The sequence below is a fragment of the Podarcis melisellensis genome, assembly GCF_964234715.1.
Source record: "Podarcis melisellensis genome assembly, chromosome: 5".
Lineage (NCBI taxonomy): Eukaryota > Metazoa > Chordata > Lepidosauria > Squamata > Lacertidae > Podarcis > Podarcis melisellensis.
The window spans coordinates 33,686,044-33,702,353 of record NC_138537.1 but is presented as its reverse complement, the minus strand read 5'-3'; the positions used below and the strand labels follow the sequence as shown (position 1 = coordinate 33,702,353).

Sequence of the window (16,310 nt, the reverse complement as noted above, 5' to 3'; positions counted from 1 at the left end):
TAAAGCCAGCCTCGCCAGGTAATGTGCTTCTGCAGCCATATGTCCTGGGGAGAGCGCCCTGTTGCTTTCATTGGGATATAGATCACCTGGTCAGCGCTCATAATAAGAACAATGGCTTAGCAGTAAATTCCGCCGTAATCAATGGGACTTACTTCTGACCAAACGTGGTCGAGAAGGCCTGTTGGGTACCGCAGCCCTTAAAACGCATTGACTTGGAAATAAATCCCAGTGATTTACGCAGAACTTACCTGGAAGGAAGCATCACTGATACTCCAAATAAAGGTGCTTAAGATAACCAGCTGTGGTTATTATCATTATTTTTCAAAACAAGTAAGCCTTAACACAATTGAAGCGTGCCCAACAGAAAGTAAATTATTTCCATTGTATTTTCAGGTGACCAAAAACCGGGGCAAGCAGCGGCGGGAGAAGCCTTTTAGAGGACTGTATTTTAAAGTCTTTCTTTCCCTGGATCATGTCGTTTTTTAACGATTGTAGTGGGTGGGGTAGCGTTGCGGGGAGAAGGAATAATCTAACCAGCGACTGAGGGCCTGACAATTCTACACACGACCATAAAAACCTTCCAAATGCTGTTAGCAGCCGTTCCACCAAAATCCACACGTTAATTACCAAAACGTCACTTTTTAAGGTGTGTCAGAAAGAGGATAAGCCAATTAAATTATTAAATATTTGACAAACGGAAAATCAAACTCTAGTAAAAGAGAACAAAACCACATTTTATTGGAGACTATACAATGCTACGATATACAATAAAAGTGCTAGGTTATTCTAGAAAAGTTGGTCCCGGGGTGGCAGAATACCAAATATTTATTTGTTTACACAGACACTGAGGAAATCATTAATACCTGCCCCCTCCCCCAATTAAAAACACATTTTTTTTCTACATTAGCTCTCCCAGGGTTTAGGATTGCAACTCTGTTCGAAAAAGAAGATGATAAGAATCTAACGGAGATTCGTCTGGGTCAAAAATATTTAAAAATCACTCTTAACATCCATTGAAAAATAAAAATAAAAATATAACAATTGCATTTGGAAAAATAGTCTCCATTATTATTACTATTAACAATAATTTCGGGAAACAGTCTTGTTTTGTCCGAATAATTATAGTCTTGTATAAAATTACTCTATCTTGAAAGAACGCTTTCTATAAAAAAAAAATACATATACATATACACCTATTGTTCCCACAACTCTTCTCAAATCTCCTCCGCGTTTCAACAATCAAATCAACATGGCTACTAGATACTGTATAAAAGGCTGTTCTTGCTCAAATACAGTCTCCAAATAAGTACTACTTTGGATAGAAACATAAATCTTTGAAGAAGTGCAATATTCCCCTTAGGAAATTAAAATAAAAATAATCGGTTCAGAGATCAGACTGGCAAAGAGTTAGTGCCTTACACTTGTTTAATTCCGCATCAGCAGAATTTCAAAATACAGGGATCACCCCCAAGGCAGTTTTTCAAAGGAGTTTTTCCTCAGCTTTAGTTTGAACGTTTGGACCCCGATCCTAAATTCATTCCCTAGGAATTGAACCGGTTTTCCTCGCTCATCCCCAAATATATTTTGGAGCTAAATATTGTTGAAACTGTTTTGGGCCGAACTCCCCGACCAAGTGTATCCGAGGTGTGAATTAAACTGACAAGGAACAACTGCTGAGTCTTTGGCACCTCTAAAAAAACACTTGGAATTAAATTAAATTCCAAGTATGCAGTGTGCGTGATTTGGGTTTTTCTTCATCCTTTCAAAGGAATTTTCATTCGCAGTGCTATGCTTAAAATAGCCACCTCACCTGGAAAAATATTCTAGTAAAATTATTCCATTTATGGTTGGCAGATGCCATCAAATGCAATCCTATCTGATTATCATTAATCAGATGACTGTGGATTGCAAAATTATTCGTGCTTAAACCCTGCCGCAGTTAAAGGGATGTAAACGCTGGGACATATTGTTAAATTAATTTATTTCAACGGGGTTTTCTCTTCCTTCCTCATTTGCTGGACGGCTGAAGCCCCATCTTAACTTTAATAGGATGTACTTCGCAATAAACCCAGCTGACTTTTTCTGGCTAGCGCCAGGAATTCTGCAAAAAAACGGAATTATTTTTCAGTGCTTTTGTTCAACCCGGCGGCAGAGCAGCTTATTGCTTCGGCACGTTCCCTCCCTAACTAAACAGACCTCTTCTAGTTTAGAATTCTGTCCCTAACCCACTAAGCGCTTTCCCCTCTTCTATTTTTCTCTCCCCCCACCAAAAATAAAAACCCCCCACCTTCCCTCTCTTTAAACTCCCCGCGAAAACAATGAGACCAATACCTCGACCATAAAGAGATTTACGTACCAGTGAGCAACACTTCTAACCAACAACACTTCTAACCAAACAGTGCTTATGATGGGGATATGAATTTCAAGGAAATGCAAATAGGAAAAGAGAAACAAAAGGCAAATACTGTTCGGCCACCTTTATGTGCGCGCGCCAACCCTAGAACCCAGGGAAAAAAGAAACGCACAACCAAAGGACCCACGGAGCTCCTGCAGCAATGAGGATGAGCGTGGAAGTCCTGTGAACTTACGCTGCCTTCACGGAGAGGATCTGTATGATTTCAGGCACACAGGACTTGGGCGAAGGGGGGTTGCGCGCGCGTGGTTCTCGTTTTGGCACTCAGAGTCACTGTCCCATTTCAGCAGCGGGTGGGGGGGGGGAAAGGGGGAATTACAAGAGGGAGAGGGAGAGAAATCCAACATGATGATGATGATGATGATGAAGAAGGGGATGTGGGGGACGAGGGCGCTGCTGCTTCTTCTCCTCCTGCCTGCCGCCTCTCTTCCAGCCCTCGCTCAGATGTCTATCCGGGAGTGCAAGGCGCTGTGCTTGCTCTCGTGGTCCCAGTAGGAGCAGTGCATCATGGCCAGCTCGGGCGGCTGGCGCCCGGCGCACGCGAACTGCAAGCCCGCCGGCCCGTTGGGCGAGCCCTGCGGGGAGCCGCTCCCTGCCGTGGCGGCCGCCGCCGCCGCCGCCGCCGCCGCCACGGCCGCCGCTCCGAGCTGCTGGGCCGCCGCGGCCGCGTGGTGGTGGTGCTGGTGGTGGTGGTGCTGGTGGTGGTGGTGCGGGTGGTGCGCGTGGTGCGGGTGGTGGTGGTGGCCCGCCATGCCGTTGTACGAGTTCACCATGGCCGGCAGGCGGGAGTAAGGCCCGTAGGCTGAGGCGGCGGCGGCGGCGCCTCCAGGCCCGGCCGCCAGGCCTACTCCCTTGACGCCGCCGACGGGGCTGAGGGGACCGCCGCCTCCCGCCACCGAGCCGCCGCCTCCGCTCCCGCCCGAGCCGCCCGCTCCCTCCGACATGGTGCAGGCGGCGTAGGCTCCCGCCTGAGGCGCCTGAGGCGGCGGCGGCGCGGGCTGCGCCAGGGACCAGGAGGCGGCCGCGTTGAGGAAAGGCGCCTGCAGGTACTTGGCGGGCGGCGCCGTGAGGTAACCGTAGCCGGCCGCCTCGGCCGCGGCGCCGAAGAGGCTCTTGCCCGGCTGGAAGTGGCCGGCGGGCGGGCGGAACGGCCTCTTCATGCGGCGGCGGCGGCGGTAGTTGCCCTTCTCGAACATGTCCTCGCAGGCCGGGTCGAGCGTCCAGTAGTTGCCTTTGCGCTCCCCGCCGCCCTCTCGCGGCACCTTGATGAAGCACTCGTTGAGGCTCAGGTTGTGGCGGATGCTGTTCTGCCAGCCCTTCTTGTTCTTCTCGTAGAAGGGGAACTTGCCGATGATGTACTGGTAGATGCCCGACAGCGTCAGGCGCTTCTCGGCGCTCTCGCGGATGGCCATGGCGATCAGCGCCACGTACGAGTAAGGGGGCTTCTGAGACGGGTCGCCCTTCTCCGCAGGCGCCGACGCAGCCGAGGCGGACGCCGAGCCCGCCGGGGAAGCCTTGGCCGGGGCAGCCGGGCTCAGCTCGCTCTTGGCAGCCGCCGACTCGCCGCCCAGGCAGGGCTCCTTGATGGCCTGGTGCTGCTGCTGCAGGAGAGACACGGCGTCCTCGGGCCCCGCGGGGTCTGGGTAGCCGGTGGCCATCATGGCACCACCTGCGGCTGCTGCGATGGCTGCGCCCCTCGGAGGCGCCTTCTTCTTCTTCAGGGGGTCTCTTGCGGATCCCGAGGGAGGCTCCCCTCGATCTCTCAGGGCGATCTGCTGGGAGCGCCTGTCCCGCCTGCCTGCTTTAAGTCCTGCCTGAGTCTGGTGGGCTTTTTGGTTCTCTCTGTCCCCCACCCACTTCTCCTCCTCCTCCTCCTCTTCGCTTCTGTCTCCCTTGCAAGAGGCAGCCTCTGATCAGCGGGCTCAGATATCCACTCAACTTCTGGACGAGCTCTCCTCTGATTTGTATGGGCTCCGGCGAGTTCCGCTTTCGTCAGGATCCCTTTTCTCCCATCGCACCCCCCCCCCGTCTCTCTCTCTCTGTGTGCCACCCCCTCCCCCGCCCGTCCCACAAGCCTGGGAGCCAGCTGGGCACGGGCGAGTTCATGGCGAAGTCAAACCGCGCAAGTCCACCCCAGCGAGGAATCCGGAGGCTGGAGCCCCCTGGGGGTCCCAGAGCAGAGGGAAGGGCGGGGGGTGGGAAGAGGCGAGGGCAGGAATCCACGGCAGGAGAAAAAGAAAGAAGCTGCGTCTCTGCGACTCCTGCACGAGGCAGCTTAGGAGCAAAACAAGTGAGGAGAAGGGGGGGTTGGTTTTGGGGAAAACATTTCTCTTCTTTCCACGCTGCAAAGAGATTGCAAATTTGCAAGGGCGATCTGTCGACTGGGGAGGTAGGGGCTCCTCAGTGAGCCGGGATGGATGGCTGGCTGGGGGCCGCTGACGGAAGCCACCATCTCAGGGATGTCCTGCGAGGTTGCTCTGGAAAACTTAGGCTGGGAACGCGAGGCAGTTCTGAAGGATCTCGGCTTGGAAAGGTGACAACGTCTTGCTGCAACGCCTGTTTTCCAAAGAAGTGTTGCTGTTATTGTCACCTTGTTTGAGAGTACAAAGTTGCACGCCCTGCTCATATATTTTAAGGAAGCTAATACATAGAAGGGGTGTCAAAATCCTCTCCCTCTCTTTCTGCCTATCTATCTTGTCCATCTAGAGACAGAACGAGCCGCGTGATTTCTACTTAGAATCGAGTCGGGCGCCCTTCCCACTTGACACATCAAAATATAAATATCCCACGCATATTGGGGCTCTGTCCTTGCAACCTTTTAGTTCACCTTAGGCGTGCACAAAAGCAAACAAGCCCTCTAACAGCTCGCTTCGCTGCCGGCTCCGGACAAGATGTTTTTCAAAAACATGTCATTCAGGTATCACTTGTTTGTTTCTAGATTTCAGAGACATCCTCCAGGTCTGAGGGGGGGGGGGAGGCAGCGAGACAAATAAATAAATCGGCGAATGAATGAGGAGGGTGGGGAGCTGGGGGAAAGGAAGAGCTCGAGGAGGCTGCTGTTTCCCTGGGTTAATTGGTGCCTAGGAAAGGGCCTCCTCCTCGAGCTTTCCTTCAGGTGCTCCAGTGCCTTCGGGCAAATCCCACGCACAGGCCGGCCTTGAAGCCTCGATCTCTGCGAGGCCTTGGACCGAAGCCTAGCAACTGAGTTAGCTACCAGGCCTTCGATTTTCTGATGTTTATCCAATAGAGATGGTTCACTTCCACGTTCCCGTGACATGTAAACAACTACTCATCTTGTTCTCAACAGCCACGGGCCTGGGAGGATCCTTTTACTGTCCTTCTTTGCCATTCATTTCGTATGGCCACTTGGGACCATCAGGTCTTGCATTTCCACTTCGAATGTACTGTTACATAATTTCATTCATTCTGGGCATGACAGTCCTCGCCGCCCTCACTTCCAGAAGAGAAAGGGGCTCTGTCAACGCAGTTCTTGCGCACTCTGTAATTTTCTCTTCTGGAAAGGGCTCTTGTGACTCTGTTCAGCCATTCAGCTGCGGGGCTTTGTAGAGATTTTAACCTTGGGTGGGTAGGCCCTTGAATCAGGGTAACTTGCCCGCCATGGTTTATGTAGCCTGTTCGGAAATTATGCACGCTTGATTCTGGGGAGTGGAGAATAGAGCTAAATACAATGGGAAATATCACCACGCTGGTTCTGCCCCCGAATATAATATTTGTAAAAGAAGAAGAAAAACCCATTGGTGTCAATGGGTCTCAACAGGCACCTAACTGATCTCTTTCGTGTGTGTGTGTGTGTGTGTGTGTGTGTGTGTGTGTAATTTGTGATTATTTTATTGCTTTCACACAACTGGATTTCTTTGTAACTGTACCTGATGCTTTAAAAAAAAATGGAATGTTTGACAATTAGTTTCTAATAAACGCTCATGGCAATAGTTCCGTTCCCTTTGTCGGAATCAATAAAATCAGGTTTATTTGATATCTTCCTGATTTAAAATGTTAAAGACTGAGGTGACCAAATTGTGGCAGGTCACTAACAGTCCCAAACGCATTTACCTCCAAATTTCATCATTTTCACTAAAACTTTCTTTCCAAGTTAAGTGTGACTGTTTCTCGCAGCTTAAAAAGTCACATGTTCAAATATATGCTGTTTCCTATTGGACGCGTAAAAAAACCAAAAACAAGTTTTACGACTTGTTCAGCCATCGAAAAAGAAAAAAATAAGCTTGCTTAGAAGGAAGCCCAAATGTATTTAATGGGATTTACTTCCAATTAAGTAGGCTTAGGACTGAAACATTGAAGCAGGAGTCTCCTAAGAGCATATTGTCTGTACAATGCATCTCCCAACAGCAACCGGGGAAAGTGCTGCTCTCTTTTCCGTTAAGACCTGTATCTTTGTATACTTACATAGGCTGATAACACTATTACAGCCTAGAAGTAAAATAAAGCCAAAAGTTTTATTGAACAGAATGAGACTGTGGTTAAAGATCAGGAAGCCCCTGAGTCAATGTTTCAACTAAGACGAGGTACATAAAGGGACAGAAGTATTTTTTTTTAAAGCGCACTATTTTTGTTTTGCAACCGAGGTGCTAAGGATCTATCTTCGTGTGCTTCTAATGGAGTGCATATTTCTATTGGAGTCATCTCTGTTGGAATCCCTTCTGTTGCTTTTCCGGAGCTTGGGTGTTTAAAGTGAGCTCTCCGATTTAGGATCAGCCCCTTCCTGAAATCTTAAGCCCAGAGAAGCTGGCGGGGAAACCTCTTTCCCACGTCGGACGCCAAGCACGCACCCAAAGGCTCTGTGGGTCCAAATAAGCTGCGAGGCTCAGTGGGCGCATTTACTGGGAAGTATGCACCGCCGAACTCAAGCGGGTCTGATTCCCGAGGGCCAGCTGGGCTGCCCCGGAGCAAACCGGCCCGAGGGTTTTGCAGCAGCCTGGCTTCCCTTTTGCTAAGCAAGCGGGCAGTCCCTGCCTCTGGATCCGACGGGGCCAGCTCCTGGCCCCCCGACGGAAACCGAGCGCTCGGCCGCCTGCTGGGATTCAGAGCCGCGGCTGCTCTTTCTTTCGCAGGCCGGTGGCGTGAGCTAGTGAGGGCCAGTTCCTTCCCCCTGACCACCCAGGCCGGCCGGGGCTGCTTCCCCCACCCCGCCCCGCTCGCAGGCATTTCCTTCCGCAGGTGTAGCGGCAGCATTGTGCTGTGTGTCATCACCTCCGCCAGACTGCAGAGCCCTCCCTTCCCAAGCCTGGAAAGGCGGCGGCGGCTGCGGCAACTGAGGCAAGCGCGCTCGCCAAAGGGTGGCTTTCTGGGGAGTCTCTCTTTCTCTCTCCTCATACGCTTCAGTGGGATCTGACAGGAAATCAGAAACTCAGGAGGAGGAGGACAGAAATGGCGAAGAAGGTGAGGGGACAGCCGTGGGTGTCTCTGCCCAGCGCGCAGGGCTGGCGGGGGTCACTGTTTCGTTCAAGGAAAATCTCTCCTTGCTCCCTCTCCTTTTCCTGCACACTGGCAGCCAGTCCCTGCTTGGCAAGCCTTCCTGAGGATATTGATATTATTATTATTATTATTATTATTATTATTATTAAAAATAATAATAATGGTAGGATCCATGCAGCTTAGCTTTTCCAGAAGCAATCTAGTTGTTTATAGAATGGGTTGGATCCGAAGGAAGTGACAGCGCATGTCTACTAAGGAGCAAGCCCCACTGAAGCCAATTAGACTTACTCCCAGGTCAGGGCGCAGCAAGGTCTGCAGCTGAACTCGAGACTGACAAGACTTTCTCCGCAGGTTTCTTGGAGAACTAAGCACCGCTTCCACTACAATCTACTGAGCATGCCTACTGAAGAGTAAGCCACACTGAGGTCAATAGGACTTACTCCCAGGTAAGTATATCTAGGTTGGTACCTAATTTGCTCTGGCTCCATCCGGCCTGTAAATATTAAGCGTCCAGGGATCGAGATGTAATTTCCCTGGCATTGACTTCGAGGTCACTCTTATCAGGGCTAAGGGATAACTGTATACATCAGCAGGTTTAGCATCTTCCGCATAAATAAATTTCTTGAAGAGTTGATTTGTGAGACCTTTCTCTTTGAATAGGAGGGCTCACCCCGCAAAAAAGGAAAAGGGGTGCAATCAGTTTTTTCTTATAGATGCCCTTAGATTCTTAGGGATGCCACTGTTCCATCCCTTTCTTTCTCCCCAAACTCAGGGCTAAAACCAGTGGCGTAGCGTGGGTTGTCAGCACCCGGGGCAAGGCAAGTAATTTGCGCCCCCTAACCCTCAGTGAGCCAGGTAGGGGCAGAGAGCTGCGAGTGCGAGCGCCCCCCCCCCGATGTTGCGCCCGGTGCGGCCCCCCTGCACCCCCACGCTACGCCACTGGCTAAAACGTCATGAAATTAGAAAGGGTGTGCAATGCACAGAGGCGAAGGTATATCTGCGTTCAGCCAAAGTGGATTCAGGTTCACAAGGTCCAGTTCTAAAATTCATAAGCAATCGGAAGTGGAGCTAAATTCCTGCAGAAAAGGCTGCGCACGCTGTTTACAACGCAGTTTAACAGCGAGTTAAGTCCCAATGACAGCAAGTTCCATTGAAGAGGGTCCAACTGAGCAAACACGGTCAGGATCGCATTGCCAGGCACGGTCAGGATCGCATTGCCAGGCACAAGTTTGTATCTGGATCTTAACCTGGAACTACTGAAACCCACACGGAGGGTTTAGTCTTGGCATCTCCAAGACAGATTATGACCTGCTTTCTATCCAAATTAAACCGACGCACCGGGATCCGAGATATAACTGGATCTAGATCCAGTCGGTTGAAATTCAACATATTCAGGGTTAAGTAGAGCGACAGGCTTAGCGGGGTTTGAAATGTAAAGTTGGGGATAAATCACAATCACATGGATATCAAAAGGACACGCCCAATAAGACTTCAGCACCTGAAATACTCCGGCTGCCGATACTACGGTTTATTGGCAATCGGGATAATATCAAGAAGGGATAAATCTAGGGCACAGATTATAGGTTTTCCAGGGGATTATATCTTTCTTTTGACTAAACGATAGGGTTCCTGTTCCCAGAAAAAAAGGTTCTGCAGCAATAAACCGAGCTTTACTTCTAAGTAAACGGTTTAGGATTCGGGTTTAACTTGGAAGTAAGGCCCATACGGCGTTTTCTTCAAAGTCACAGTTTAGGATCTAGGTCGCCGTGGCGCAGTCTCCATCCCCGCTGAAAGGAATAGCCAGTCTTCCACGGGTGAATCCTTTTCTGCGCTTAAGAGGGAAGGGCAGATGAACGAAAATCATGCTGAGTTGCTCTGTTAGCTATAGAAAGCTGGAAAACCATCTTGCCTAGATGCTTGGGCAATTCAGGAAGTAGCCAAGGGGGAAAATCACATTCATTTCATTTTAATGACCCCGGCTCAGGAAATATTAATTGCTTTCAATCACACAGATTGACTCAGGGTGATGAGTAAAATGGTTGGCTTGGATCAGGGTATTCACAAAAACAATATTTTGAAAGGGAAGAAAACCACGGAATACAAAGCATAATAATGATAATGGTGATTATGATGTTTTCATTGTTTTTTTAACCCAAATATCACAACAGTTCTTTTCTTTTTCTTTTTCTTTAAAAATGGTGCTCATTTATTGCCTTGCTTCTGTTGACTAGCAATTCAACAATTTCTAGGCCCCACCGAGTGCAGTGGGTTTTACCTCGGAGTAAATACGCGATGGTTCCCTCTGTTTAAGTAGCATTGGTCTCAGAAAGAGTTAAGCGCACAATTGACAGCAATTGAAAAACGACTAACTTCGGCTGGATCTTATGCCAGGGTTGCAAGGTGGCGCGCGCATTTTAAATAAGATACTGAGGATATAATTTTTTGTTCTTGTTCTTGCAGACAAGACTCAAGAAATGCAAGGCAAAGTGAAGCGGCTACAATACCAAAAGCGTGAAGGATCCTGAAAACCTATTAAGATCGATTCCTTATTAAACGGAGGCTATTGCCCTTAAAAAAATAAAAAAAATAAACACGTTTCCAGGGGTGGCTTCGAGGATAACCAGCGAATTTGGACCATTCAGATTAAATTTCTCACACATTGACGGCTACGGCACAATGGAAGTTCTTTACTATATCTCATTTCTTTCATCTCATGTTTTTGTTAAAAGATGGCATGGCGGGTTAAGTGACAGAAAACACGGACATAGTAGAAATTACCGAAAAGAACAAGCCCGCTTTGAACATCCTCAAAATTCCTCGACAGGTAAAGAAATGAAATCTTATGATGGTAATGAATTCACCTTGTGGGGAAATCAATGATTTTTATAAACTCATTTAAACAATTCTTTTAATTTATGAAGGCTAAGACACTGAGAGTATAACAAACAGATCGTCGACACCACTGTAACGTAATCTATATCTGAATTCAGAGGGTACAACGACAGCAACTAGCTTCGCCATTGGATCAAATAATATTTCAACCTGAGCCAAGAAGTCCCATCTTTTCCGCACTTGAACGTTTGAGTTTGTGGCTAAAGTTAGCCAGTTTTTCCCGGGCTTACCAACTCTTGCCTGGTAAGGCGAAATATACGAGAATGAAATTCAGCAGGGAAATATTCCTTTACATTTAAATTCTTTGCTTTATTTTTTTCTTAATTTTGTTTTATTTTTGTCTTTTAAAAATACATGCCAATCAGAGGTGACCGGTGTCTTTGTTTTATATCATCATTATCAACTGAACAGTTTCGATTCTAGGTTGAAAGGAACATATATATCTTTCTTTTTTTAACCTTTTAACGCTGGTGGATGTTGTAGCTCTGCCCCCCTCCCGCCCTAAACAGACGATCAGCTAGAGAAGCCGGTTCCTCTCTCTCTATTCCACGTAAAGGTTATTCTGACTCCAACGGAATAAATATGAAGGGAAGTACAGAGGTCGCCTCCCCGAAACCTGCAGAGCTCTCTTCACAATGGCCCGCTTCCCCCAAGCCTCTTTTGTTTAATTTTCGGAAGCTCCTACCGAAGCCATTTGTCTCGTCCTCAAGCGGCCCGACTCGAAGAAAAACAGAATACTTCAATTTCAACTTTTGCCAGGCACACACAAGCGTGTAAACATACTTCCCTCTCTCTCTTTTTTCTGTTGGAGAGAGACTGTGAAAGGGCGGCTACTAATTACAGAAGACAAGATCCTCTCGGAAAATTTCAAAAGAGGTGGGTGGGAAGAAGAAGCAGCTGACTGTGGGGTAACTGGATCTCTTCCCCTTCCCCCACCCCCGCTCCACCAAGGGAAACGTGTTTGCGGATCCCTCGATCACCTACTTCTCGCTTGCCACTTTCCGGCCTGGTTTCATGCAACTTGTCAATTTCACACCAATTCCGAGGGAGGAGAGGAGCCCTGCCCTTCTGAAGCCCTCGTTCCCTACCTCAATCTGTTAAGAATGAACCGAGCCTTGCACAGATTGACCCCCAGCAAGATGAAACGGCGGAGAATGTGATCTCCTTCGTTCCCAAGAAGAAAAGCCGTGGGGTTGCTGTTTGGCGGTACCTACCGCCTCCCCTCCCCTATTTCCTATTTTCAGCAGGCTTGCGGCATCAACAGTTTCGAGAATTGATTTATCTTGAAACAGTCGGTCTCTCCCACCCGCCCCTTATAAACTAGCCATGCTTTATTTAAAGATCCTGGATTATTTGTTCCAATAACAATTGGGGAAAGAAACAGGCATACACATAAACATGGCATTTTAGGCACTGTTCTTTCCTCTAAAAGTAATGAGACCAAAGGAAATAAAGTGTGGGAAATGGAAGGGAAAGCTTTTCTTGAAGGGGGGATTTTGCATCAGGTTCAGATTGGTTTTTCACAAGATTAATAATAATAATAATAATAAGTTTATTATTTATACCCACACTTTTAGGGTTCTCCTAAAGAGACTAAGCTTGATTATAACCCACATATATGCTCACACATTTATGTATGCATTACATGCAAAACGATGCATTGTACATGTTTGCCCATGTGTGTGGGGGGGAACAGGCAGTATATGCATATAGAAGTATAGCCAGAGCATTGTAAAGACAGATCCATAAATAGGAACACCAAAAAGGAATATGCAGTCACACTGAAAATGGTATTTTGAGTGTTCAAATTGAGTTACTGACATGCAAATTATGCTCAGGCCTCAGATGAGTAATTTAATTGAGGATTTTCAATGTGTGCATTTATTTAATCAACCAGGCATCTAATCAGCCAAAATCAACAATCACTTGAGACGCTTGCATGTTATGTGCATCTAGGTGTCATTATTACCTACCTAAACAGGCCTCCCAAACATATAATGATACAACCTTATTTATGCAAATTGCCTGATGGAATGGCTTTCTTTTTGTTCTTTCATTAGTAAACAAAAACGATAGAAATGGAAAAGCTGTTTATTTGAAAATCCTTTTCAGAATATAGTATTTGTTTGATTAACTGCAGTTCTGTAGTACACCTATGATACTGTGTGAGTTTCTTCATATGTGTCTACACACATACCATAAAATCACACAGTTGAAAGAAGTCCAGTCACCCAGTCCTGACTACAGAACAGGACTATGCAATCCTATGCAGTCTATGCAATCCAAACTTACAACATGCCATGAACAAAGAACAGGGGCATATCAGAAAGATGCTCCCAGACCATGCACCCCAAATTACTGAGAGCTGCTTCCCATACCAAACAAGAACAAAACAGTGCAATCCTATGTATGTCTTCTCAGAAGGAACCTCACTGAGTTCAATAGGACTTATTGCCTGGTAAATGGATATATGATTGCTGCCTATGGATTTCAGAATATCCTGTAGTAATCTATAACTCTCTTGAAGTCCTTGAATCATTTTTGAACTCACCCAAACAAACATTACTCTTTAGTTGTGTCATTCATAAATTGTTGCATTACATGAGGGGAACTAGTCAGCTGAGCATTAAAAAAAACCCCAAGCAAACTTCAATATACTTGGGTGGGGTTTTTTTGGTTGCAAAATCAGGGATTGATAACCTGTGGCTCCAAATGTTGTTGGACTACAGCTCCCATCATCCCTAACCATTGTCTAGGCTGGCTGCGGCTGATGAGAGTTGGAGCCCAACATTTGGACAGCCGCACTTAGTCAGGCCTGGTCAAAATGTTCAACCCCCCAGAATCCAAATCAAACTTTGTTCTACATCACTGTTGAATCCATATATTTGCATTCAGGTTGATTAGCTCTTGGGGGAGCAAGTCCTGTTAATTCATAGGCAGCAGCAGAAATCAATGGGATTTCCCCCCACATACTGTACTACTGTAGTCACACTGTACATTTAAAGCATACATAAAGCACATGGCTTTGGGGACTGCAGCATCCTCAGCAGATTACAATTTCCCAGGATTCTTTGGGAGAAGCCATGTGCTTTACATGTAGGGTGTGATGGTTGTATGGGGTAGAAATGCACATGCCAACACTAATCAGATTCAGTTGGAGCCCAGATTATTGTCACTGGTTCAGGGCAAAATTGCTTAGGGATGGGATGCCTTTGCTATCAACTTCATAATGGAATTAAACAGGCTCCAGAAGTCTAAGCGCTTGGCTTAATTGCATTGCAGATCACACAGTTGGAATGCTGGGGTATTTAAAAACACCTAATGCATGTCTTCCAGTGAGTATAAGCTGTATGCTTCCCCATGCACACCCAGATGAAATGAGAACTGTTCAGTTCTCTGAGTTTTGCATTGGAGAATATCCTAGTATATCTGATCTATTGAAGTCCATGAGTATTTTGCTATTGAAGTCAAAGAGCTGTGCATTGTGCACTAAGGCTCATGCTTTTAACAAATTCCCCACAGTCTTTTTGCAAAGGTTGTTGTTTCCCACTGTTAATCCCCGATAAAGTTTTCCTGCTCTATAAATATAATTTGTGAAAGTGACATGAAAGTCATTGAGTCTCATTTCTTGTCTATGAAACCTTCTTTAAGACTCAAGGCTATCCTGTTTTTGTTCTAACAAACTAACATGTCTATCTACCCCTGTGGAAATCCTCTAACATTTCTCAGGAATGATTAACCCTGAAATCCTATATACATTAAGAAGTAACCCGAGTGAGTTTAATGGGACTTATTTACAGAAAAGTATGGCTGGACTGGCAGTCTAACAGAGAAGGGCATGTATTATCTACATTCATCCGGATGTTAGTATGGAATAAGCAGGTGAATGGCCGAGGAATCCCATAGCAGAGAACAAGAGATGTGCTTTATTAAACAAACACAGATTATTCAAGAAAACAATAACTTGTTACATGCTACAGGAAAGGTAGCAGCACAGTCTCTACACTATAATTTTCTGCAGAATAGTTATTCCTTTTTGCCAGGAAACTGTGCAGAGATCAGGGAGCTGTAGAACAGAACCCTGAGAATGTCACTAAACTAAATATGTTGGATGCCCCAGAAACAAAAACACAACCCAGGAGGGAGGGGATCCATCTTAAACCTTGGGTTGTATCCAACTAAGTTTCATCTAGAGAAGATCCACTGAAATTAATGAAGCTAAGTTAGTCATGCCCATTAAATTCAATGGGTCTACACTGAGTATGACTAGCATTGATAGAAAGCCAAGAAATTAAAGTGTCAAAAGGACTACAGTTTTCTGAAGGCAAAATGTTATTTGATATTAATATTAACTCTTGCCTTGCTGTAAAAGGCAGCTCAACTCCAATGGTGTCCATCCCATATTCCTCAGGGCAGGGGCAAATCCAATCCCCAACCAATAGCATCTTCTGCCACACAGTATCCTCCCCTGCGTGAATGTCTTTCACTGCAGACAAGAACAAATGAGTAACGTGAAGATGAAAATTCCAAACTCTAACCTATTTTCAAGAGTCTCAAAATACAAAAAAGTACTCCTGCATTCATTCAAAAATAGAGATACTCTGAAGGAGCATGCTGATTGAACTCACAAGGCGGCAGCCGGGCGGGGGGTGGCGGGGAGAGCTTTATTCTCAAAACCTTACTGAATTTACACAATTGGTCATGTGATAAAATGTAAACAGTGTTGTTCTTTCTTGGTGTACGCAGTGTTAGATTGGCATCCAGTTGGCTGTTACAGGATTACTGGCTGCTGTGATTATCCTGTGTTGCTGCTGTCCTGCAGTCACTGGCCTACAGCAAGGCTGCTGAACATTGCAAATGAAAACAAACAGGCCAGCCTCCCCATTTGAAACAAAAGAGAACTGATGTCCCTTTAGGAAGCTGTAAACATAGACAGCTTGGCTCAGCTTCAAAGACAAGAAACAGGAATTAATGCTCAGCCATGGCCATTTTCTAGAGCAGAAAATGAAATTTTGCATAAATGAAAGTTTGGCTACATTTTAAGAATTCAGATAAATGTCATTGCCTGTGTCAGCATTTTGCTTGTCAGTGATACTGAGGCAAACTTAGTGACATTTTTGACAAACAGGAATTCTTTCCTCTTTGAAGGAGAACCCCTAGCCATCACTGAAACAGTAAACACATTTTACAGAATATCTGTCTGTGGCAATGTGTAAATAAGGTAACAATGATTTCATAGGGCCCAGCGATCTACCTTAAAACAGTAAAGGTACCCCTGCCTGTACAGGCCAGTCGTGTCCGACTCTAGGGCTGCGTGCTCATCTCGCTCTAGAGGCCGTGAGCTGGCGCCATCCGAAGATATTTCCGGGTCACGTGGCCAGCGTGACGAAGCTGCTCTGGCGAGCCAGCACCAGCACAGCACACAGAAACACAATTTACCTTCCCGCTATAAAGCGGTCCCTATTTATCTACTTGCATTTAAGAGTGCTTTCGAACTGCTAGGTGGGCAGGAGCTGGGACCGAACGACAGGAGCTCACCCTGCCGCGGGGATTC

At 46.6% G+C, this 16,310-nt stretch overlaps 1 protein-coding gene across 1 annotated transcript; it reads right to left on the bottom strand.

Moving 5' to 3' along the window:
• Positions 1-2,281: 2,281 nt before the first annotated feature.
• On the bottom strand, positions 2,282-4,318 carry FOXL2 (forkhead box L2). Its single transcript, XM_081913405.1, has one exon. The coding sequence runs from the start codon at positions 4,072-4,074 to the stop codon at positions 2,854-2,856; it is 1,221 nt and encodes a 406-aa protein (XP_081769531.1). The 5' UTR covers positions 4,075-4,318; the 3' UTR covers positions 2,282-2,853.
• Between the last annotated feature and the right edge of the window lie 11,992 nt (positions 4,319-16,310).